Source organism: Pyrus communis, chromosome 5 (genome assembly GCF_041283825.1).
Source record: "Pyrus communis isolate YQ-2024b chromosome 5, ASM4128382v1, whole genome shotgun sequence".
In the NCBI taxonomy this organism is placed as follows: Eukaryota; Viridiplantae; Streptophyta; class Magnoliopsida; order Rosales; family Rosaceae; genus Pyrus; species Pyrus communis.
Window position 1 is genome coordinate 1,668,746 of NC_142569.1, and position 26,119 is coordinate 1,694,864.

General features: G+C 42.9%; 1 protein-coding gene and 1 long non-coding RNA gene across 2 annotated transcripts; both read right to left on the minus strand.

Annotated features, from left to right (window-relative positions):
- Positions 1-4,382: 4,382 nt before the first annotated feature.
- On the minus strand, positions 4,383-6,501 carry LOC137723183 (uncharacterized). Its single transcript, XR_011066867.2, has 4 exons — positions 6,332-6,501; positions 5,676-6,137; positions 4,895-5,118; positions 4,383-4,641 (listed from the first exon to the last, which is right to left on the minus strand). It is a non-coding gene; the product is annotated as an uncharacterized LOC137723183 (long non-coding RNA).
- Positions 6,502-6,863: 362 nt separating this feature from the next.
- On the minus strand, positions 6,864-13,951 carry LOC148696533 (G-type lectin S-receptor-like serine/threonine-protein kinase At1g11410). The gene is made up of 8 exons (XM_088693643.1): positions 13,730-13,951; positions 11,816-13,606; positions 11,292-11,420; positions 10,977-11,176; positions 8,235-8,445; positions 7,784-8,015; positions 7,539-7,689; positions 6,864-7,457 (listed from the first exon to the last, which is right to left on the minus strand). The coding sequence occupies exons 2-8, from the start codon at positions 13,125-13,127 to the stop codon at positions 7,149-7,151; spliced, it is 2,544 nt and encodes an 847-aa protein (XP_088549769.1). The 5' UTR covers positions 13,128-13,606; positions 13,730-13,951; the 3' UTR covers positions 6,864-7,148.
- Positions 13,952-26,119: the final 12,168 nt, after the last annotated feature.

A 26,119-nucleotide genomic window follows, 5' to 3' on the forward strand; every position in this document is an offset into this window, starting at 1 on the left:
ATCCCGCGGATAAAATTAAAAATGAAAAAGCTAATAAGGAATTCGTGCTTCCTTAGTTTCAAGTGACAAGTAGAGAAATTAAAAGCAAAAATAAGATAGTGCATGAAAGAGTAGTCCAAACTTTTGTTCGGAACGTATTCATAGGTTATTCTTTTCTTCGTCTCGAACGTAGCAACCTAAAATCTTGACAGAGAGGGATATTTTGGTCATTTACATAGAGGCCTCCATGATCTCTGTTGATGGCTAATACTGTTGTCCCTGTTTGAAACCCAGATGATGGTTTGCTCTGGAAATTTGTTATCCCAAACTCCAACATAGCACTTTGAAGAATTTCTGGGGCTGAAGAATCCGATTGCAAATATTTTCCAGCTAGGGTAAAATTGCAAGATGGGAGAAGTACAAGAAAGATAAGCAACACAATACTGACTTCATTAGCCGCCACTGCAGAACTCATACTTTTATTTACTTCTTGAGAATTCTAAACTTGTTAATTAGCCAAAAATAAATAAATAAATAAATAAACTTGTTAATTAGCCAATGGATGATCTTAAAATGAAGTTGTTTGATTTTTCTAAACGAGTTGCACACAGCTATTTATATACCGTCGACTGTTTTATTCCAAGAATTTATGGCTAGTACTTCTTTTCAGAGATTTGATTTCTATACGTAGACATGGACATTGCTCCATCCTTCACCTTTTATATACACGTCTGAGATTGACCGTAACATACTTGAATTAGGAATACTAAGATTTAAAAGGTCCGCCAAATTTGAAAAAGTCCAAGCTTTTGTGTGGCATGCATGCATCAACCAAAAAGCCACAAAAAGTCACGTTTCTTTTTTTCTTAAATTTTATGAGCTCTAACATCAATAAGGTTATCTAACGTAAGACTTTGAGTAAAATCGAGTGCTGTGACATTCTAGGATTCATACAGTCGACTCAACTCAATAGGATAAAGTTTGGTTGTTGTTAATTTAACATCAGCAAGGTTCACTTTGATGTGAGAATCTTCATTTTCAAAGCATGGTAAATTTGATTCACCATTTCTTCACACAGTAACAAATTGTATGCGCTTAATATTATCTTTTGCAAGTTACTACTATTACATATATCTTGTGGAACATTTTTCGAACCTAAGACCTCTTACATACAAGTAAAGAGTAATATCACCAAATTATAGTATTGAGTGTCAATATGAAAGTGTGAAATAGAAAGATTAAAATAACAAAAAAAAAATTTTTGTTATTATATTTAAAAACTTAAAAAGTTAAAAAAAAAAAAAAAAAAAAAAAAGAAAGAGAAAAAAAAGGCTTCCCGCTCTTTCTACTTTCTCTCTGGCAATCCCGCAGATAATATTAAAAAGTAAAAAGCCAATAAGGAATTCATGCTTCCTTAGTTTCAAGTGACAAGTAAAGAAATTAAAAGATAAAGTAAGACAGTGCCAAAAATGAAAGAGTGGTCCAAACTTTTGTTTGGAATGTATTCATATATTCTAGCATATTTTCTTGGTCTCGACAACCTAAAATCTTGACAGAGAGGGGTATTTTGGTCATTTACATAAATGGCAAGGCCTCCATGATCTCTATTAATGGCTAATACGGTTGTCCCCGTTTGAAACGCAAACGATGGTTTGTTCTGGAATTTGGTTATGCCAAACTCCAACATAGCAGTCTGAAGAACTTCTGGGGCTGAAGAACCCGATTGCGAAGATTTTCCGGCTAGAGACAATACCTCGCCGTCTTATGGGTTGGTTTTGGGCAATTGTGTCTAGGGTAAAAATGCAAGATGGGAACATGAAAGATAAAGCAACATAATACTGACTTCATTAGCTGCCACAGAAGAACTCATAGTTTTATTTACTTCATGAGAATTCTAAACTTGTTAATTAGCCAATGGATGATCTTAAAACGAAGCTGTTTGATTTTTCTAAACTAGTTGCACACGGCCATTTAGACACTGTTTATTGTTTCATTCCAATAATTTATGACTAGTTGATTTATGTACGCAGACACACGATCATTTATACACCGTTTATTGTTTCATTATAATTAATAATTTATGGCTAGTTGTAGACACACGGCCATTTATACACCATTTATTGTTTCATTCCAATAATTTATGGCTGGTACTTCTTTTCGAAGAATTGATTTCTGTACGTAGACAAGCACATTGCTCCATATCTCCACCTTTTATATACACGCCTGAGATTGACCGTATACTTGAATTAGGAATACTAGGAATTAAAAGGTCCGCCAAATTTGAAGAAATCCAAGCTTTTGTGTGAAGGCATGCATGCATCAACCAAAAAGCCACAAGAAGTGTTTATTTATTTATTTATTTAAATTTTATGAGTTCTAACATCAAGAAGTTTATCTAACAAAAGACTTGGAGTAAAACTGAGTGTTGTAATGTTCTAAGATTCATACAACCGACTTAACTTAATATGGGATAAAGTTTGGTTGTTGTGTGTTTAATAACAACAGAAAGGTTCACTTTGCTTGGAGAATCTTCATTTTCAAAGTATGGTAAATTTGGTTCACCCTTTCTTCACACAGTAACAAATTGTATGCGCTTAATATTGTCTTTTGCAAACTACTACTATTACATATATATCTTGTGGAACATTTTTGATATCCTAGGTCTTTTTTTAGCAAGCTTCTTTTTCTGTACATGTCACCTTCAGTACTTCTTGATTGATCTCCACTAGTACAATTCTTCCTCAATAAAAATGCAGGTTGTTTTGGAAAACAACCGACGACATGGTTGGCCGGTTAGTAGCATACTCTTGAGCACACAAGAGGGCAATTTGTATGCATCTCACAATTTTGTTTATGACATAATCTTTTATATCATTCATGCATAATGTTTCATACAATTTGTATTCCGCAGCAATGCCTGGGCAACATTTCTAGTAACATCTGAAGGTCCAATGTGTTCCTAGCGTCTCGTTCGGCCTTGATTAATTAACCACGTCACTCAGAATAGGCCAGACCACTTTTGTGTCCCGTCCTAGACTCACTACAAAAAAAATGGCCCTTTTGCGACAAAATGGACGCGTCGCAAAAAGTGATTAAAACGTCGTAAAAAGCTTTTGGCGACGGCCTTGCGACGGCAATGGACGCGTCGCAACAAACCTATGTCGCAAATGGTTTAACAACTATTTACGACACAAAATGACCGTCGCAAATATTATTTGCGACAAAATTACGACGTTATTTAAAGCGTCGTTAATAATTGTTTGGGCCCAAAATAATATTGTTGGGCCGAGTATGGGTTTATGCTCGGCCCAAAGCTATTTCAAATATACTATGGGTTGCCTGGTGATCTCGGGCCATTCAGCAAGGATGGTCGAGTCCTATTGCAAGAAGGAGTAGTTCGGATGAGCAAATGGGTCGAAGAAGTCCTAGTGCAATTTGGATTCTCGACCAACAATGAATATAGCCTCAAAAAAGGGGTGAATTCAAAGTCCTAATAGGGGTAGGATTGGTCGAAGTAGAGTTGGAACAGAACAAGAAGTCTCAATCCAGATATGATTTTGACTCGATCTCAAGGATGATTTGGTGCTATAAATACAAGATATCATGCAACAATTGGGGGACGGCCAATTCAACACACAATTGCTCTGCGCAAAACCTCTCAAACATCTTGAGATTTTTTATTTTCTTTTTTCTGCCGACACATCTTCAGTTTGGATAAACAGCACTATGAAGGCAACCAGTGAACGTTTTCAATTTGGATAAACAACACTGTTGCCGTAGAATCAGCCGACCGAGGAGCATCTTCAGTTTGGATAAACAGCACTACGTCAAGACCGACTGATTACCTATCCAAGTCTCGGTCGAGAAGGGTTTCCGAATCCTTATTGGCAGAGGTCATCTTATTAGCCTTTTCGGCGAAGTAAGGTATTACGAGCTACGACATTTGGCGTATTGGACGCCGAGTGATTTTATGATTGGATACTCACAAGTGAGTTTCAGAGTTTGGCATTCTGATTGCCGAACCACATTCACCATCAAGACATACATCACCTTTGAATACTTGTGTCCGTACAGTCTGGTGTCGATTCGACGTACTTATACTCTCACGAATATAATCACTGTGACCGAATCCAACACCGACGATTTGTGAACTTCGTAGAACTAGCAACCTTATCTTCAGGCTCGAGAATCCATAGGCCGGGATTTGTTCCTTCCTCGGCCGCAGTCGCAAGATAAAGAAATCAGCAACGCGCTCAACGCAAACATCAACAAATTTTACTCTTCGGCCGAGCTCGGCCGACGAGTTGGCACGTCCCGCATTCAACCGAAGAACGTAGTTAGCTTATTAGTTACTCGGCCTGCACGCCACGTAGGTTTTGTAAGTCAACAATAATATATCCAAGTGTAAAAAAAATTCGAGCGCCATATTTGACGCCAGATACAAATTATTCTATTTAATTTTACAAACTAGAAACATATTATTATTGAAAAATTTGCATTGTATTATCATATACAAGTACGACAAAACTATGAAAGCACCACTATAGTTTTACTTAAAGTTAGTTGAATGGTCGTATACATTATACACCAATGAGTGTGAGGCTCGTGGTCGTGGTCCTGATTCTGTGCCTGACCTTTAGGAACAATTAAAAATCCATTTTCCTGCCATAGTGAAACATGTTTGACATCAGTATCAACAGAATGACAAGAAGAAATAGCAGATTACAAGCTAGTTTCGTGATGGTTCTGTAGAACGAGCACACCAAGATTATACATGAATCAAAGTTTTGACACTCCTAGTTTTGTGATGGTTCTGTAGCATAAGCACACCAAGATTATGAAGAAACTTGTAGAATCCTATATAAAATAAGTTGAAGTCTAGCAAGCTGACAGATGTGGAAGCTGCTGGTCTCACCTTTATATAATGAAACTTTGCCTCAAGTTTTTGTTGACTCTCTATTTGTTTTGCTTGATCCGTCTTCTGTTACCATACAGAGTTGGTGAGCTTTAACATCAGCATGTACTTTGCTCCATGAGTGAAGATAGCTCAATATAGTTGTAGCTTGCTTTGTAACATGATAAGCTTGGGTCATTATTTGCAATCTTACAATCCCTTTGAAATGCTGTAAATTTTCTAGCCTGCAATGGGTGAAAGAAAGTCTTAGGAACATAAAAACCAGCGTAACAAGTGCTCATTCATGTATAAATGACATTGGTCCTCATCTAGCATGAAATGGCCATTATATTTAGAACAGTTCTGAGTTTTCATCTGAATCAAAAAAGGGAAAAATTGCTATGTAATAACATCATTCAACTTTATTACCAAATCTTCATTGCTATCAAAATTCAAACTAAATACCATTCATTGAATAAGAAGAATGCAAAACCAGAGATATAAGCAAAATTCCACAGGATCACCAGGTAAAAGTATTTGTTTGTTAAGTAAAACGCTAATACAACTCATCTATGTTATGACCGCAACATGGATTGTGATGCCTTCAAGTTTTTATAAGAGAAGCTAATTGCAAGATAGCTATGGCATAAAGTAAAATTCTAAACCTTCATACACTTCATCTAAGATTTCCAAATTCTGACCCAATTTCCTAACTTGATTTCAATTGCTGGTCACTTTACAGCTTCAGATTCATTTTGTTAACAAAAGCTAAAAAAAGTAAAAAAATTTGGAGGCTCTATACCTTCAAAAGTTTTGAACTGTTGTCCCTTGATTTCTTTAAGCCGACCAATACCTTAAACCAACACGGGGAACCCAAACCTGATAGTGAAACTATGTATCCAATTTAACATAACCCTGCCAGTTAAATACAATCATCATCAACATTAAGCAACAAACAAGGAATTAACTTTTAAGCATGAAAAAATTGTTCTTTTCTTTTTCCTCTAAAATCAATCCAACGGTTAAAGATTAAGCTACATTATCCAATAACAAATAGATAAAATCACAATAAGGCTGCGTGGGGGCAGCAGTTGTAAAAGAAGCGGTAAGGAAGATGAGAACCCAGTCTCTGATGGTTGTGTCAAGGACCAGATTTCTCCTCTTCGTGGCCATGGCCGTGTCCGATGCCGTAACCGCAGCCGTGGTGGTGAGTGTGAGGCTCGTCACCGGCAGATGCAGAGAACCCAAAAACAAAGCCCGACAACTAAAATAACAACCAAGACCAATCAAAATCAATTTTTCTAATCCCAAACAACAGGACACGCGAATGAAATAAAAAATCAAAAGGCACAGAAAATCAATAAAATAATTAATTGAACAAATTCGTAGAAAGAAACCCTAGGAAACTAAAAGGCACACCAAAATCGGGACTATAGAACTTGAAATCGAGATTCCAACCTGAGAGAGACCAGTCCAAATCAAGCTCACTGAGAGAGAGACCGTAAGAGGACCGAGAGTTTGAGACATTGGGAGAATATAGGCAAAGAGACGGAGATGGAGTATTTGAGAGGCAGCCGCTAACTTTACCAATAAAATTGAAAACTGGTGGAATTTTTCATTTGAAATTAAGGCGCCTAATAGGAAAAAGAGGGCGCTAAAATAAAATTAAAATTTTTGGGAAGGTGTCTATCAAATGTCTATTGACGTGGAGACGTGTTTGTGACATTAGTTAGAACAGTGTCGCAAAAGTTTTTTCATAATCATTACGTGCGCTAATTTTTGGGTATTTGCGACGCCGTGTGCTCTATTGCAAATAAAGTGTCGCAAAAGAGCTTTTTTCTTGTAGTGACTTTTTCTTTTGATCGCTGGTTGACACGTGGCATGATTAGTGTCTGAGTAGGCTTGCTCCTAAAATCTTGTGTCATAAAGTTGTCAACCTTCCTACATGTCTTTGACGGTCGAAAAGTACTTTTATGTAGCCTGGTCGGACTGATGATGAATGTTGCAAATAATTTATAGCTTGTATTTACAACAAGACATATGATGAGTATAGCAGATATAGAACTTAGATCCCCAATTATAGGGCATATATTTTATAACATGTATTTACAACAAGACAAATGATGAGTGTTGCAAATTAATATAGAACTTAGATCCCTAGTTATAAGGCAAATTATTGAGTGAAATAGGGGTATATCCTCTCTTCTTATCTCACTCATCATGTGATTCTCAATTGAATAATATAGTATGTCCAATTATACGTCTGGTTCTCTCCTTAGCGACCTTCTGCTTCTGTATAGGTCATGTCATTTACAGAGTAAGCTCCATCAGTATTGGATGATGGGTCTCCACTAGTATGATAACCTCTGTTCAACAAAAATCCAGGTTGCTTTGGTGAAGGAATTGCTGCATCATTACCCAACATGGAAACCACTGCTGACATGAGTGGACGATCCTTCGCTTGCTCTTGCACGCACAAGAGGGCAATGTGAATACATCTTAGAACTTCGTTGACAGGGTATGATTCTCCCAGAGATGAATCAATGATTTCCAAGGCTCTATTTTCCTTCCACAAGTCCCAAACCTAAAAACCATTTACAAATTAATCATCAAGTTATAAAAGCAAATGAAGAGAAGTTTGGTAATGTCTTAATGTTATGCTTACATGTCCAACTAAATTTGAGTAAGGACTATCGTGGTAGTAGCCAGTGTTCTTTCTGCCAGTAACAATTTCTAGTAGTAAAATACCGAAGCTATATATGTCAGACTTTATTGAAAAAAGTCCTTCCATTGCGTACTCTGGTGACATATAACCGCTGAAGCAACAAAATAAAATTGATTAATTATCACAACTTCTTTCTGTATTATTCAACAAAAACAGGTGTACTTTCAGTTTTGAATGAAACTTACTATGTCCCAACCACACGGTTTGTATTTGCTTCAATTTGTTCCGCTCCAAATATCCTAGCCATACCAAAATCTGAAATCTTGGGGTTCATAGCAGAATCCAACAGAACATTGCTAGCCTTTAGATCTCTATGGATGATTCTTAATCTCGAATCCTGATGAAGATATAAGATCCCTCTAGCAATCCCACAGATTATCTCAAAGCGTCTTGTCCAATCCAAGAACGCCTCTTTTGCTTTGTAAGGGAAAAAAAGTAAACAAAGTATATTAGATTGTATTCTTGCTTGGTTCAAGGTTTTTAACCGACAATTTTAGATACACAAGTGAAAAGAAAGGTGCTTGTAACTGAGTTGAGTTAAGAGCATTCAATCCTGCACTTGAGGTCCTGAGCTTGATTTCCCCTCCACAATATTGCTTGTATAAAAAGAAGAACAAAAGTAAAAGAAAGACATACCGAAAATGAAAAAGTCAAGACTTTTGTTTGGCAAGTATTCATAGATCAACATCTTCTCTTCATCTTGAACGCAGCAACCTATGATCCTCACAAGGTTCCTGTGTTGGAGCTTTGAAAGCAGCACAACTTCATTCTTAAACTCTCCAATTCCTTGGCCAGAATTCTTGGCTAGTCTTTTCACTGCTATCTCCTTTCCATTATCAAGCACACCCTGAATTTATAATCCAAATTCAACTTATAGTGCACTTACCTTTCAAGAAAATTATCAACATATTCGTAGCTATATATATATCCTCCCCTTGAAATTGCATTTATACATTAACAAAGGAGTAAAACTCAATGCATATACATAAAAATGCTTTGACTACTTCAAGTGAAGGAGATGCGCGATTGAAATAACAAAAGATCGCAGTATTTTGAATTATTACTTCATATGGCAGAGCTTTTAGCTTTTATGGATGCCAAGAAAATGAAGGAAATGAGCAACTATCATATGCCCGGTTTGTAATTAAAGCTCGCATTCCAAGAACAAAGCCTTTGATCACTAGAAGCATCGGCGAACTAGAAGCGGAGTTGAATTAAAGGTACAACCAGTGCAAGGGGAATATGAACAAGCATTTATCCTTTTGGTTATTTGGATTCCTGTTTTTGATACTTATGGTTTCAATCTCTTGCAGACTATTCTGTTCAGTGATAGGTTCTGATCATAAACTCGATTCACACCGTTTCAATGATATTCTTAATGAGGCAATAGCTGCAGGGGCGTATGTTTATTAAGCTCCAGTTTCATAGTAATTTTGGTTCATGTTTTTATTTTAGGTGCGTGGGTATAATGTTTATATTTATGTGATGGAAGGATTACATGGATTTCAAATGATTCATTGGACATGGTCATTTCAGTTTCAGTTATTACATTAAATCTGATCATTTCGTGGATTATATATATTATATCTTTATGGTTCTAACAAATATGAGCTTATTGTCAAAATGTGGATTCATTCTTTTAAATCCTTATATCCAAATGAAGGCTTTATCTCTTTATCTTTAAGAAAAAAGAGAGAAAATTCCAGTCCTACCACAAATTTAAGTATCAATGTTACTGGGTATCATCTTTTTCTAAGTTCAGTCCTGGCTTACAAACCATGGCCGATTGGTTCTTAAAGATATTTAAAATACAACCACAGGTGATAAGATTCACTATGAGTGTTAAATCAGATGGCCCTTTTAGTTAGTTCCTTAGAGTTAAGAGATGCCTCATTTTGAAGAAGCTGAGATCCCCAGGCTTAAGGAAGTGAATCAGGCCTTACTCACAATCAATGAAAGGACATGACATGCTAGGTAAAAAGAGTTGGAAATGTTTCGTAATTTATTGCTCCCAATCTTCTTTGGCTTGCATAAGATTAACCACTTCTAAATAAATTTTAAGATCAGCTCCTGTCCATGTTTGTTTAACGATGTTGTATAATTCATTGTATAATTTCACAAAAATCGTGCATAATTCTTGGTGAACTTGGTTTGGTTTTCTTTAGTTTAGGAATGGAGTGAGCGAATCACAGTTCGGCCAAATTTTCAACGATGGATTGAGCCAGATCATTGAGGTTTCTCTTTGTCAAGTTAAATTTTTTTTTTTTATTCAAGTATGCTAAGTGCTTTAGATTTCAAAATTTGTCCGTTAAATATCAGGATAAAGAAACTTTTCTCTAAAACACCATCTGTCCATTTATGCATTTGTTTTTCTGAGTTAACAATTATGCAAAATGAGGGTTTATATTTCAGTTTTTAAACAGTTTAGACCAAATTTGTTTAAGTATAATTGAATTGATTGGTTTGAATACGAACGATTTGTAAAACTTGGATTCAGACAATATTTAAGGGGCGCCAACAGTTCTCAACTACGTAAGCCATTTTTCTAACTTTTTATTAGTCCTTTTATTGTTCTGATCTTTAGCAAGAGGATCCTTTAACAAATCCAACTGTCATTTGTTCACATTAACTTCTATTTTTTCAATTTGTAACAAAGAAATGAAAACTTATGTAGAAAGAGGGAGAAACGAAGTGACGAAGCAAACCCATTAGATTAAGGAAGTTCAACGCTGCTTATTGTTCCTTATTGTAAATGTGAATAGATTTCCACATATATATAAGTAGTATAGCTTATCATATATAGATTTAAAACTTTCTATATGTTTTATACAGTTTCAAAACCTGCAGTACCGTGTGGGCATTCTTGCTAGTTGGTATCTAAGATGAATGTGAAAAGTAGAAACAAGCTAGTTCCCATCACTTATCAATTATTCATTGGGTTTGAATTTTAATCAAATATATTTTTGAGTCAACCTTTCCAGTCTTTATTGGACGGGTCTCTTGATTTTTGTTAACTGTAATGGTCTTGTAATCCTATTGTTTGTAAGTGTCAATAGCCTGTGAGCTAAATGTTAGCTTAGCTTGTAAGCAATATAGTTTGGATATATATCCTTATGGATCACTACCTTGTATTTTTTCTGAAACCATTAACAAAGATTCACTTTTTCTGTCTAAAATCTCTCTCTCTCTCAATCTTGCTCCCTCTCTCTTCTTATTCTCTTTCTATCTCTGCAAGATTTATTCATTATGTTCTTCTGTTTAAACTACAAGGGAAAAAATAATTGATTTGGAGTGCAGATGGCTAAAAAATAAATCTAAAAAATGTCTATTCAAAGTTTGATTTATGATTTGAGACATTATCTGAGGGTAACTACGTACCTTATAAACTGAGCCGAAACCACCTGTTCCAAGCTTGTTGTTGGAAGCGAAATTATTTGTGGCCTTAACTATGGTACTTAGTTCAAAGAATGGTAATTCAGAGTTTATTCCACTTTCATCAATATTTGTTCTAGCAGAAGAATCTTCCCAGGAGGTTGATGCTATGGTCACATTGAAAAATTTATCCTGACTTCTCTTACCTGTGATAAAAGTACATAAACAGATAATATTGTGTTCTTAAATAATTAAAACCAATATCCAGTTACATAATTGTGAATGATTAGAGGGCAACCTAGTAAAAGGAAATTTGTTTACCTTTTCTCTTCCTCTTTACCAACCAACATGCAAGGGAAAACACGAGGAAGAACAAAAGACCACATGCTACTGAAACTTCCAGCTTCCTCTTCTTGCCAAAAGAACTGTTTGACTTCTTTGCGTATTGAGCTGCAGATATACAAGCATTTATTTCCATGTTTAAAAAACCTTGTAAAAATTCGGGAAAAAAAAACATTTTAAAAAGCTCCAATGAACATAAGAACTAAATTTTTAGTATTAATTTATAGAAATTTCTGAATTTTTAATAAAAAAAATTAGTACTCTAAAAAAGTCATCTTATACTCTTGACGAAACAATTTCACTTTTATTAGTTGGCAAGAGACCAGTGCCAAATGATTTTTTTCGAATGATAACAAACGTACAACTACCAAACTAAATAATAATTCCTCAAATTTTTTAATGAAATAAAGAGAAGATTTTTTTTTCATGGAACCTCGGCTTTACGAGGACAATTATTGACAAGGAAAAGAGAAGCAAGAAGATAAATTGATAAGGAAATATACCTAAAACAGTTGCATCAACCCGCACACCTAAATCTTGACCCGTATCCAAATAAGTCCTTGTGTCCATCAAGTCCCCATGCCATGTTATACAGCCACTCCCTCCCTGCCTTTCATCTGCATTTGCGTATGCCGTGCAAGAACAATTTCTCAGACATTCTTCTTTACATGCTTCCCGACTCCTGCTCATGTTCACACGTGCCGTAGAAGTGTCCGGCAGCTTCACGCGTTCCAATTTCACGAACCCTTCCCCGTTTTGGCAAACGGATGATCCTTTTTGCCTCACGCACCCGCCTGACCAATCTCTCGAATACCACTCATGTTGCAACTTGGGTACGAATCCAGGTAGGCATTTGCACTCAAATTTATCCGCAAAGTTTGTGTATGGGTCACAAATGCTATTCGGACCACACACCCCGTAAGAATCACACCGCCAATCCGGCGACCAAAGCCGGACCCATTTATGCACTTCAGCGTCCCATGCGGACCGTTCAATGTTTCCTGATTCATCGATCACGAATTTTACGAAGGATGATTCAGTAACTACATCCATGATGGATACCTCATCTTGATTGTTCACAAAAGTAACGTTGGTGAAGAATAGTTTTACCATTTCAGGCACCCCGGACCATCTTTCACCGGTCCAAGGTCCAGTCCTATACAATCGAGTCTGACCCATATATAAGAACTCCTGTGGACTCTCACTTGGCTCCATCCGGAACGAACAGTTGCCCATTCCCGGGTCATCTTGGGACTTCCAAGCTGTGAGGAACCGGTTCAACCTGGACCGCCTGTCCAGCCCAATTTTCATAAAAGGAAGCATCGTATTTGTGGGATAATCAAAACCTTGCCACACCTTTTCACCATTAATTTCAACAACAAGATTTCCCTTATCCGAAAGCTTGGCTATCACGGATTTGTTTGGAGAAGAGACGGTGAGATTAGCGGACCAGATAGGGGTATTTTGGTCCTCCCCATAAATAACAAGGCCACCATGTTCTCCATGAATGGCTAGAAGTCCAGTTCCAGCAGTAGGAACTATGGGGTTTTCTCTGTTTGCAATCCAGACAACGGTTTTGATTGGAATTTTGTTGAACCAAACTCCAATGTAACGGTTACGAGAATTGCCTGGCTTAAAAAACCCTAGTGCAAAGATTTTAGTGGAGGAGAGAAGAACGTCGTCCTCTCTTAGGGGTTGGTTCGGTGTAATGGCGTCTAGGGTAACCGAAGTGGAAGAGGGAAGAATCACAAGGAAGATGAGCAATACAGTACTGACAAAAAAGAATTCAGTAGAATTCATTGTTAGCTTTCTCATGGAGGAGCTTAAGTGCTAAAATGGCTGCTTCTTTTGACATGCAGAAACAAAAAGCCGGAAAGGTTGGATTTTCTTTTTCTTTGATCGAGTTTCGAGTAACGCTAATTTAAGGGCATACGCTCGACTTCCAGTTGTGTTCAGTAGATTGATAAGACAAATTGGCTCTGAATGGGGCCAAGTCTGTACGACCGGTAATGAATGATTTTACCTTTCATTTTTGTCATAAAATTCAACACCACTTAATGCCTTCTGAAAATAACTTCCGACATGATCGGCCTCTCTGATGCACTTTCTTGCACGCAAAGTCCGTCTGACCCAATGATGGATCGACCATACCTAATGCCTTCTCTTCTCTCCACATATCCGATGCATTTTTTTCTACCAAGAGTCTTGTTAGCTTTGAATATGTTGACAAATCTTTATGTTGCTTTCGACCGTTGTTCAAAGAAAATATAATTACCTTCAGTGCCGCGAGGAGACTATTACAATCATTGAAAGAAAATTAACAGTATGTACTATGCATGGAAGTACAGTACATTGTCTCAAGTGTAATAACACATGAACACATAATTGAAAGAAGAAGAAATGCTGTATAACCTAACCATTAGCGTGCTACAACCGTAGTTATCGTCACGTTGTTTAGAGAGGAAGCTCCTCTTTGACACTGCTAAGTTTGGATTGTTGGATTGTCATATAAAAGCAGGTTTCTGAAGCCAAATTGCAACAAAAGTTCTTCGGTAAGATCTAGGACACCCCTTATTTCATCTTTGATCTGATCTCCTAGACAAAATATGTGGACACCATCCAGCAACAGGTCCCGAGGTTAAACAAAAAAGAAAAGAAAAACACTTCATACACCTAGGATTATAGATTAACAGTTTGCAAATACTAACACGATAACTGAGTAAAACCTTTTACACAAGAAAGACCATGCAAGCTTCCAGATAATTCGTATCTATATACGGTTCCCAACTCAGCAACTTGAATAGGAAATTCATGATATGAGTGAGGCTTCCTTTTGTAAACCAAGATATGATAGTGTTTGGGCCCAAAATAATATTGTTGGGCCGAGCAGCAGGATGTGCTCGGCCCAAGGTTATTTCATACTATGGGCCGAATGATAAATCCTGGGCCTGTTGGCAGGGTCGGTCACATCCTATCCTAAGTAATCCGGGTAAATAGAAAAGGTCGAGGGAGTCCTGGTGCGACCAGGATTCCCGACCAACAAAGAATAAAGCCTCGAAAGGAAGGAAAATTCAGAATCCCAGTGGGAGTAGGTTTGTTCGAGTTAGAGTTAAAACGGGACAAGGACTCCCAATCCAGATCAGAATGCAAATCGGTCTCCAGGAATGGGGTGTTATAAATACAAGAAATCATGCAACAGAAAAACCCCTTCAATCCAGCATACAATTGCCCTGCGCAAAACCTCTCAAACACCTTGAGATTTTTTCCTTTTCCTTTCCTGCCGACATACCTTCAGTTTGGATAAACAGCACTGTGGAGGCACCCGGCAATCACCTTCAGTTTGGATAAACAGCACTGCTGCCGCAGAATCAGCCGACCGAGAAGCACCTTCAGTTTGGATAAACACCACTGCTTCGAAGCCGACCGATTACCTATCTAAGTCTCGGCCGAGAAGGGTTTGTCGAACCCTTATTGGTAGAGGTCACCTTGCTAGCCTTCTCGGCGTAGTCAGGTGTTACAAATTGTGTTGCTCGGCGTACTGGATGCCGAGTGATTTTATGATTGGATATTCCTAAGTAAGTTTCAGGGTTCGGCACTCCGACGGCCGAACAACTTTTACCATCAAGACATACATCACGTTTGAGTACCTGTGCCCATACAGTTTGGTCTCGATTCGATGTGCTTATACTCTTACGAATATAATCACAGTGACCGAATCAGGCCCCGACGATTTGTGAACTCCACAGAATTAGTAGCCTTGTCTTCAGGCTATAGAACCCAGAGACCGAGAGTGTTCCTTCCTCGGTTGCAATTGCAAGATAAAGAAGTCAACAACGCACTCAACGCGACATCAACAAATTTTACTCCTCGGCCGAGCTCGGCCGACGAGTTGGCACGCCCCGCACTCAACCGAAGGACGTAGTTAGCTTATTAGTTACTTGGCCTGCGAGCCACGTAGGTTTTGTAATTTTTAGAGTCAACATTTTGGCACGCCCAGTGGGACTTTTGTGCTAAACCTTCGGAGTTCATGACCATTGAGACACGGTGTGTAAAGAAGAAAACAATCATGGGAAAGTCGACAGCTGACTTACCAGTGCAAGGCCTTGGGCAGGATTTGCACCCTGCAAAAAATTCGATCATTGTTGCGCCACCCGAGGCCACAAGCGCGACCCGCCGAGAGAATGAAATCTATCTCAGCGGACAACCTCGCAACTCAGAGGTCCCTAACCAAACAGCAGGCATGTTCGTGGAAGGAATCGTGGAAGATTGCGACGACGATGGTGGGGAGGGTTCTGATCCACCAACAAGGTCGTTTCTTCGAAGACAACTTGACGAACAGTATCGACAGGTCGAGCAGTCGATGGGTCAAAAGATGAATGATTTACTAGAAGCAATACGAAGTAACAACGACACACAGACTAGGATGCTTGAACTGTTGGTGAGTAAAGCCTTCGAAGATGGCCAGGTCGGCCAGCCTCGGCAGCTTTCTACGAATGTTCCAATACAAGCCGAGAAAGGATCTGCCCGGCCACAACCAAATACCTTAGATAAAAGAGGTGGACCGGGCAATAGATCCGAAGGACCAAGCCAGGGAGAAGAAGTCGCTTCTGTGAACATGACCGAAGTCCAAAGAATGATCGACTCGGCCCTAAAGAAGGGGCCAAAGTTTCCAAAATTCATCCATCCATACCCGGCTTATGTAGAAAGGTTTGAATACCCGCGAGGTTTTAAGATCCCTAATTTCAGTCTCTTCGCCGGGGAATCGTCTTTATCCTCATTGGAACATGTGGCTCGGTTCACAGCGCAGTGTGGAGACGTCAATAACGACTTCTATAAATTACGGCTGTTTAATTTTTCACTGACAGGCTCAGCTTTCGCCTGGTACATTAATCTCCCACCCAACTCCGTCCAGAGTTGGGAAGAGTTAGTCGAGAAGTTCCATGAACAATTCTATCGACCAGGGATGGAAATGTCCGTATCATCGTTGGCCAGGATAGCTCAAGCATCCGACGAATCTCCAATAGAATACCTAACAAGGTTTAAGTCGGCCAGGAATTGGTGCCGAGTACCTCTCCCCGAAGTGGAATTCGTTAGGATCGCTCTCAATGGATTGGACGTGGAATACAAAAAGAAGTTTCTGGGGGCAAACATTCGAGATATGTACGAACTTGCTCAACACGTCGAACAATATGATTATCTGCTCCGAGAGGAAAAGATATCGAAGTCACCATCCCGGGGGACGTTGTATAAGAATCCCACGGTTAGCTATGCATCAGCCGAAAGCGAGGACCCTCAATATGTTAGTGTGGATGCGGCCGAGATAGTAATAGATAAACCCTACGTCTGCAAGGCTTTGGCTCAAGTGAGTTCCAAAGACACCAAAATCCGTTCGGCCGCCGAGGAGATGAGTAAGTCGTCGAAAGTATACACTTTCGACATCACCAAAGCCGATGCAATTTTCGATCAACTATTGGCAGCAAAGATCATCAAGCTTCGGCCGGGACATACTATCCCTAAGGCCAATGAATTGAAGGGAAAGATATACTGCAAGTATCATAATTCTAATAAACATGAAACCAATAATTGTGTTGTATTCCGGGACACAATTCAAAGTTGGATCGAGAAAGGAAAGTTGAAATTTCCGGAAAAGCAGATGGCGGTCGACGTCAATCCCTTCCCTTCAACAACAATTGGTATGGTGGATGGTCATCTTCCAAAAAACAAAGGGAAGGCTGAATACGTCCCGGTGCAGCATATCCGTAGACGGAATGGTCAAACAAGACTAAAGCTTGATTTATTTTCAAACGCACCACCTACGGAACAATCGGGGCCACCCACCGATGAGCCTATGACGGGGTCGAGTTCCGACGAAACTCATGAATCAAAGGTTTTAAGTGACCATTGTAAAACACCAGTTGAACCTGGGAAGAAGACATTTTCAACACACCCCACGACCCCAACAACATCACCGAAGGGACTTGGTAAAGGTCCACGACGCCAAGTGTTTGATAGACTCGGCCCACAAGTACGGCCGACAGACCAGGCCCCGGTCAGGCGGCGTCTTGACTTCGACGTACCTTTCTATAATGAAGATTATTACTCGCGCAATACCAACAGTTCGGGCTCACCAACCGATCGCAAAACTTTCAAACCACCCAGGACATTGGATCAACGCTGGTACAGTTACAATTCTCCGACTGGCTTATATACGGCACTATCTAAATCTCAAAAACGTCGCCGCCAACGGATAGATTGCATGGCTCGACGGCGAGAAGCGCAGGCCAGCCCTGCCAACCAGTGGCAACCAAAAAAGGCCGTGGAAAACATTAGTGAACGGTCAACCCCGACTATCATGACCAAGTTAGTCGAAGGGAGGAAAGTAGCGGCTCCCAGCTTCGAAACCACTATCGAAGAATCTGAGAAACGCATCAAGCTCCTTCTCCGGCCTGGGGAGACGAGAGCTCGTCTCGAGCACTTTAGACAAGAGGCCGAAAGGAAACTTTCTCCGTTACCACCGCGCGAACCGTTTATTAAGATACGTCGCAACTTACACCCTCCATTCCTCAGTGAATCCCTGGAGTACATGCGAGAGTTTCATAAGAAATATTCCGCCAATGACTTGTACGAACTACCCAAGGCGTGTCAGGAAGCCCTCGACCTAGCTCTAACTTGCCCTGATGCCGAGCAAATTATTCAGAAAACTTCCGACCCAGCGATCAAAGCTAGGGTCCAACATATACGGGAGGCTCGGGTCCTTGGTTTTGAGGTCGATCCTTACACAGATATTGACGCCGCCGAATTACCCTTTTCATTCGAAGACCTTCAGCATTTGCGCTATCATTTCGAAGTTTTTTCAGCTGTATCTCTCTTCGGCCTCACGGTCGACGAAGAAAAACGGATAGCACGGTTAGATACATATCTAGACACGAGAAACGCCCGTATCGCCTATGAAGAACGAGCTCGTATAACGAAGGACCAATATAAATCTTCGACAGTAAACATAGTCGAGGAAAATAGCCAAAACAGACTCGACTTGGTCAACACGCCTCAGATGCCGGTTTATACCGAGGCACTCAAAAGTTCGATCGAGGATGTTCCGCCGACTGCTACTATGGTTAGTTCTGCAGAAGCCGACGACCACGATCCAATGGGTCCCTCGGTCCTCGAACATATGGAGATCAGTATGGTCCATGTCCTACCAGCTGAATTCCAACCAAGTACCCACCAGTCAAATTTCTTGGACGGGGACGTGGTTGCCGAGGAAGCAACACAAGTAGATTTCGTCGCAAACGACGACGACAGGGAAACCCGAAACGGGGAGAACCTTAAGGCGGCTCTGGCCAAACTATTTCCCCGTTCCCCCTCGGTTAATCTCCAACACCTGAAGCCGTTGTACGTCACGGCTCACATCGAAGGATTTTCCATCTCTAAAGTGTTTGTCGACTGTGGAGCCACAGTCAACATTATGCCGATGACCGTCATGAAGGCTTTACGCCGTTCTGATAATGAACTCATTCCGTCAGGTATCACTATGAGCAGCTTCGTTGGTGACAAGTCTCAGACCAAAGGAGTGCTCCCGTTGGAAGTTAGCATTGCCGGTCGTCAACACATGACGGCATTCTTTATAATTGATTCCAAGACCGACTATAACGCATTACTTGGCCGCGACTAGATCCACCAAACCAGTTGCATTCCTTCATCACTATACCAAGTCCTCATTTTTTGGGATGGCAAATCGATCGTAGTCCACCCAGCCGATAACCAACCATTTGAAACCAACATGATTCAGGCTCGCTATTACGATGATCATGTCGGCTACATCACCCTCCAAGGCCTTAAAGAGGATGGGCGGCCGACGAGAATTTCGGTACAGAAAGTGATTGAGGTCGGCATCGAGACTGTCCAACAGGATTCAGCGAGACTTGGCTTGACAGATTTAGTCACCAATGCCGATGATTGATGACACCAAGTAAGAACGACGTCAGGCCGCGGTTTCATCTACAATGGAACGTCTGCTGGCCCATTGGTACGCCATTACCAAGCAACCAAATTCCGGCATCAATTTAATCGAATTTTTGGCCGAAGCGGATAACGACCCCGCTCTTTCTTTCGATAAAGTTCAGGCTGCACCGGCCGAGCTTGAAGACCATCGGCCCCAGGTCAAGGACCCATTAGAAGAAGTTAATGTAGGCACGGCCGATGATCCTCGAACATTGTTTATCAGCGCGTTACTCTCACCGTCCATGAAGGTCAAACTCCGTAAGTTACTCCAGGAATTTAAAGATTGCTTCGCGTCGAGCTACCATGAAATGCCAGGCCTCGATCGAAACCTGATAGAGCATGAGCTGCGCATCAAGGACGGGTGTAAGCCTTTTCGACAACCCCCTCGCCGATTTTCGACCGAGGGACAACTCGGCATTAAAGAAGAATTAGTTCGGCTTCTAAAAGCTGGGTTTATTAGGACCGCTCGGTACGTCGAATGGTTGGCCAATATCGTCCCAGTGTTGAAGAAAAACGGTGCCCTTCGCATTTGCATCGATTTTTGTAACCTAAATCTGGCTACTCCCAAGGACGAATATACAATGCCAATCTCAGATTTGTTAATTGATGCCGCAGCTAATCATGAACTGCTATCTTTTATGGACGGCCATGCGGGTTACAACCAGATTTTCATCGCCGAAGCCGACGTCCACAAGACGGCTTTCCGTTGCCCTGGGGCACTTGGTACTTACGAATAGGTAGTCATGCCATTCGGCCTTAAGAATGCTGGCGCCACATACCAACGAGCCATGAATATGATCTTCCACGACTTAATCGGCACCATCGTCGAAGTTTATATTGATGACGTGGTGGTAAAGTCTAAACGCCGCCAAACGCACCTGGATGATCTGCGGTAAGCGTTCTTTCGCATGCGCAAGAATAATCTCAAAATGAACCCGGCCAAGTGTGCTTTTGGTGTTTCGGCCGGTAATTTCCTAGGGTTTTTGGTGCACCATCGCGGCATCGAGGTCGACGAAAATAAAGCCCGCGCCATCATTAGCGCCTCACCTCCAAGAACAAAGAAACAGCTCCAGTCGTTACTCGGGCAGATAAACTTCCTCCGCCGCTTCATCGCCAATTCGGCCGGTAAGATGAAGGCATTCTCTACGCTCCTTAAACTTAAGGATACCGACAAATTTGAATGGCGCGAAGAGCATTAAACTGCATTTACGCAAATCAAGGTGGCCCTTTCCACCCCACCCGTGCTGGTCCCACCCTGTCGCAACAAACCCCTTAAATTATACATTTCGGCAGCCGCCGAATCCATTGGTTGTCTCCTCGCGCAAGATAACAATGGAGGGCGTGAACAAGCTATCTTTTATCTTAGCCGAAACCTGAATTCACCAGAGCTCAATTATTCACCTGTCGAAAAACTTTGCTTAGCTTTGTTTTTTGCCGCATCCAAGCTTCGGCATTACATGCTCCCATCAGTTACGCAGGTCATCGTCCAAACAGACGTAATTCGTTACATGCTCACTCGGCCCATCGTCAAAGGCCGAATCGGGAAATGGACGCTCGCCTTATCCGAGTTTAGCCTTCAGTATGTACCCCAAAAGGCCGTCAAGGGGCAAGCTCTCGCGGACTTCTTGGCCCAACACCCTTCCCCTTATGGTTTTGAAGGGGGCGATGTCGACATCGGTTTAGTCACCACACGCGACAACCATTGGACTATGCATTTTGATGGTTCCAGTACTTCGACCTTGGCGGGTGTCGGTATTGCAATTCAGTCGCCTGACCACTGCCGATGGTATTTTTCTCTCAAGTTGGATTTCAGCTGCACAAATAATCAGGCCGAATATGAAGCCCTCATTATCGGCCTCCACGTTTTACACAATCTACGGGCCTCCCACGTTCTCGTCCTCGGTGACTCCGAACTTGTGATTAACCAATTGAACGACATTTTTCGTTGCATGAGTTGTACTTTAGCGCCCTATCACATGGTCGCCACCTACCTGGCTGAGTCATTCGAACGGATCACATTTGAACATATTTCACGAATCCACAATACAGACGCAGACGAACTCGCCCAGATCGCCTCTGGAGCACAACTCATGGGGGGCAAGCTAGGCCGAATTGCAGCCACAAGTCTGCAATCGTACCCAGCCTTGATCAATCGGCAAACTCTCCAGCGCGCACACGTAATACGCACTAGGGTAATGTCGCTCCCATCCCTACTAGAACGAGGAGACCCCGTAGAAGTATGTGCCGTCGAGGTAGAACCAGATGATTGGAGAAAGACGATGTTACGGTACCTCGATAACCCCAACGGGAAACACGACCGGAGAACGAAGGTCCTCGCCACGAATTACATGTCGTACCAAAATGAATTATACCGCAAAGGTGAGGACGGGTTACTACTATTGTGCCTCGGCCCACACGAGGCTGCCCAAGCAATGGCCGAGGTACATGAAGGAATTTGTGGGGCACACCAGTCTGGACGAAAGATGCGCTGGTTGCTTCGACGACACGGTTATTTTTGGCCCAATATATTGAAGGATTGCATCGAATATGCACGAAGATGCGTACCATGCCAAATTCATGGACCCGTGTAGAGAGCCCCGGCCGAATTACTTCACTCGGTTACTAAACCATGGTCGTTCAGGGGATGGGCAATGGACGTAATTGGCAAAATCACGCCATCGTCGGGATCGGCGAAACACGCGTGGATAATTGTAGCAACTGACTATTTCACTAAATGGGTCGAGGCAAGATCATACGCCGATTTAACGGCCAAAGAGGTATGAAATTTCGTAGAGGAGAATATTGTGACCAGATTCGGCGTACCAGAAACGATCATAACTGACAATGGCACCATATTCATGGCCGATAGGTTTAAGGAATACGCGGCAAATTTGAATATCCGACTTGAGCAATCTACGCCGTACTACCCTCAGGCAAACGGACAGGCCGAGGCAAGTAATAAGGTGTTGATCGGCATCCTCGAAAAAATGGTAAGAGAGAGACCTGGGTTATGGCATTTGAAGTTAAATGAAGCATTATGGGCATACCGAACTTCACCCCGGTCGGCCACTGGAACCATTCCTTACGCGTTAACTTATGGACACGACGCTATGTTACCGGTCGAGTTGAGTATAAGCTCATTACGAGTAGTCGAGCAAAGTAGTTTGTTCAATGTCGAGTATGGTCAAGCGATGCGACAAGAATTAGAAGACTTAGAAGAAAATCGAATCGACGCGAGTAACTTATTGATAGCACAAAAGAAAATTGCCGAGCGAGCGTATAACCAGCGTGTAAGATAAAAAACGTTCGGCGAAGGAGAATTGGTTTGGGAAACTGTGTTGCCTGTCGGGATTAAAGACCCCCGATTCGGTAAATGGTCGCCGAATTGGGAAGGGCCATTCATCGTTCACAAAGTCCTCGACAAGGGGGCATATCATCTCAGAGATCGGGAGGGATCAGTTCACAAATTGTCGATTAATGGAAAGTTTTTTAAAAAGTACTATCCAATTACATGGGAAATGCAAGAGTGAAAAACCATTGTGTAAATAAGAACCATTGTATTGATAGCAAAAGACCATTGTATTGATAATAAGAGAACAAATACAATGATAAATTCCTAAGGGGTCGAGGGGAGGAAAGTCTCGAGGGCAACTTTTAGCTCCAACCACTTCGCTTCGCCCAAAATTATCTCAGCCTGCCTTGTCTTTTTATTGAACTGCAGTTGCTGGATGTGCCGTGCGCCGGCAGCGAAGGCCGTCAGCCGAGCCTTGTTGGCCTCGAAGTCCTTCTCAAGCTCAGAAGCGGCAGCAGACCTTTGCCGTTGAAGGTCGGAAATTTGACGCTGGAGGTCAGAGATCTGGGGATCAAACTCGGTCAGCTTCGCTTTCTTGGCTCTGATTGCCTCCATCTCAACTCGGCCAGCCTCTTGCACGACCTTGGCCGCCTTCAAGTCGTCCTCGGCTTGTAGGGCTCGTTCGAAAATGTGGAAGTGTTGCCGAGTCCGCTCCAAGAGGTCGGTAAGGAAGGAGATATTCTCCGTGCTCAAGTAACCGCCGCTGGCGAGGTCATTAAGACACTCCCCAACGGAGTCAAGACCCTTGCATCGGAGAGCTTGGGAGGCAGTGAGAGACAGGACTTCGTGCAGCTTCACGAAGGCTTCGGCCTCGGGCATGGCTCCCGCTGGTTCGACAGGAGCAGCAGAGGAGCCGGCCTCACCAGTTGTGCTCTGAAGAAGAGCGTCGAGCTCCACTTCCCACGATGGCTGCACATAAAAGGAAAACTTTGTGAAGAAAAATAAGACGTGATATAGTGCATAACAAAAAGGGATTGTTTTAGACCTGCCGAGAGGAGACTTCGGCCATGCCCTCTGGGTCATTGCTCGAACCCAGGGAACTTAATGGCCGAGCCCAGTGCCTTAGACCGCTTCTCAATTCACGCGGCCGATGGAGGTCATCTACATTTGATGGCCACGACGGTGGCCAGGAAATATAGACAACGCCTATCGGCGCATAAAATTGTCGGTGAAATGAACGTTCGGGCACCTGACATTTAATAGTCTTTTAAGAACATGTGTCATGATAAAATCAACGCAAAAGAAACAACTTACAAAGGCCGAGGAGACTTCCTGCGGAGGAATGGGAAGATCTTCATCCTGCGGATGGATCGGCGTTTCTGCCGTCGCCTCAAGATCGGCCATGGGTCTCTTGCCGCGATCCGCCGTAGGGGGACACGGTCGAGCGGTCGCCTCTACGACCGGAGGAGGATGGACGGGAGGAGAGTTGACTGGTCGACGACGGCGCGCTAACGGGACTTCGTCGCTCTCGCTCTCGACATCCTGAACAAAAAACATTTTTCGTTACGACTAGAAACCTAAAGAAATAAAGGATGGAAGTGGAATTATACCTCTTCCAGAAAGACCGACGGTCGCTGAGTGGAGGGTGCCTCGACAGGTGCAGCCGATTCCCCCACGGCAGGCGCCACGACCGGCTCCGAAGCTGAAGCTGATACGACGACTGGATCGGCCGTGGTCTCAGGCAGGGAGACGGCTGGAGGAATCGGGCTTGGAGAAGTCGGGGCAGCCGGTACAGAAGGAGAGCCGGCAGGAGCATTTGTCCCTGTAGTGTCACTAGGAACAACATGAATCTCCCGGTCGCCCTTGTTCGCCAATTTCTTGACGCGTTTAGAGGGACGATGAGCATCATCCTCCGGCTCGGCCTCTCGATGGGGGCGTTTGGCGGGGACTGCCCGCTCGGTGGCGATGGTCCTCTTCGTGGGAACCAACTTCTTCGCCCTCGCCACTGCGGCGACCACTTCCACCTTCCTCGACACGCGACCCCCTGAAATAGCAAAGTAATTAGTCACAGGGACAAGTTTTTTTTTTTTTTTAAAAAAAAAAAAAAAAAAAAGAGCGGAACGACAATATACCTTGGGCCGACTCCTTAGGTTGGGCCGAGGGCGCTGGTCTGGGCCGGTCGCCGAAGACTTTGCTCACCACGTCTTCGACTGAGGCGCCGAAAAAGTCGCAGGTGTACTCGTCCCGCCAGTCTCCAAAGGTGTCGGTACCCAAGGATTCAGGAACGGTCGGCCGAAGCCGAAATTTCTTGCACCGATCCTGAAACTCCTGCTCCGTCGTCCGGCATTCCCTCTCGGAAGAACCAGAAAGACGTCATCGGCTGAGGAGGGAACGAGAGGCGAGCAGGGGTACGGGGCAACCTTGGAGGTAGCCAAGCTGCCAGGCGACAAAGTGGGGATGGTAGACCTCCCAACTGGCTCGGTGGGCATCGCAACCAAGAGGGAGGTCGCGAGCCAGTACGAATGACCCCCAGGACTGACGAAGACCCGCATCCTCGGTCTCGGCCCACGCTGCCGTCGGGAGTCTGATCGAGGCAGGGTACTCCTGGCGCCGGCACACCAGGAACTCGTCCGGTGAGGAGAAGCCGGTCGGGAGGCCAGTTGGGGGCCAAGGGCGGCCGAGCGTTGGAAAGTAGGGACCTCGGGCCGAAAAGTGGAAAAATAGACCTGCAGCCAGAGTTGGAAGACCCAGAGGGGTCCGTTCTGGTGCAGGTCAATTTTGTTGATGGTTATCTCGGCCAAGCAGCGGAAGAGGTTGGCAAGTATAGCCGGGCTGAGCGCCAGAGAGTGACCACTAGCCAGGGCCTGGGCCACCGGCATATTCTCGACCAAGCATTTGTTCGACCTGGTACAACAAATAAATTTGTTGTACCAGTAGAAGAGGAAGGCTTCATGTTCTCCCTTCCTGAGGCTTTCCTCGCCTCGGCTGGCGAAGTGGAGGATAAGAGTGTTGTAGTTGAAGAAGATCTTATGAAGCTTCTGAACTTCTTCTCTTGAAGGCTCCCGATCGCCTCGGCCGAGCGTTTCGACGGCCCGCTCGTCGAAAAGCGCCTTCAGGTCGAGAAGAGAGGGGCATCCAGACAGAGCGGCATCAATTGGGAGGCCGGATGGAGAAGTCCCAAGGATAGCCTAGATGTCGATGACTGTGGGGCCGAGAGGGCCGAAAGGAAGGAGCATGGTATTGGTGGCCGAACACCATAAAGTCAAGGCCGCTATAAGCAGCTCCTTGTCCATGGCAATCTCCATGGTCGAAAGCATGATGGCATCGTAGATACCAAGGGCCTTCCACTCCTCGCCGAAGAATACTCTCATTCGGTCGACCTAGGCGGCCCACGCTGTGGTGGTTGAGGGCCAAGCCCCTTGAGGCCAAGCCAAGCACCATTTCGACCAGTCGAACCCCTCAAGCAGGGGTGTTAAGCACTGCTCCTTGAGAAGATTGGTGATGCACGACGGCA

Excerpts from the sequence above, each read along its gene's own strand:
- LOC148696533 (XM_088693643.1), bottom strand. The coding sequence starts at position 13,127 with ATGAGAAAGCTAACAATGAATTCTACTGAATTCTTTTTTGTCAGTACT. Across the intron at positions 11,177-11,291 it reads GGTAAAGAGGAAGAGAAAAG|GTAAGAGAAGTCAGGATAAA; the intron begins GTAAACAAATTT and ends CTTTTATCACAG. Across the intron at positions 7,690-7,783 it reads AACCGTGTGGTTGGGACATA|CGGTTATATGTCACCAGAGT; the intron begins GTAAGTTTCATT and ends TTGTTGCTTCAG.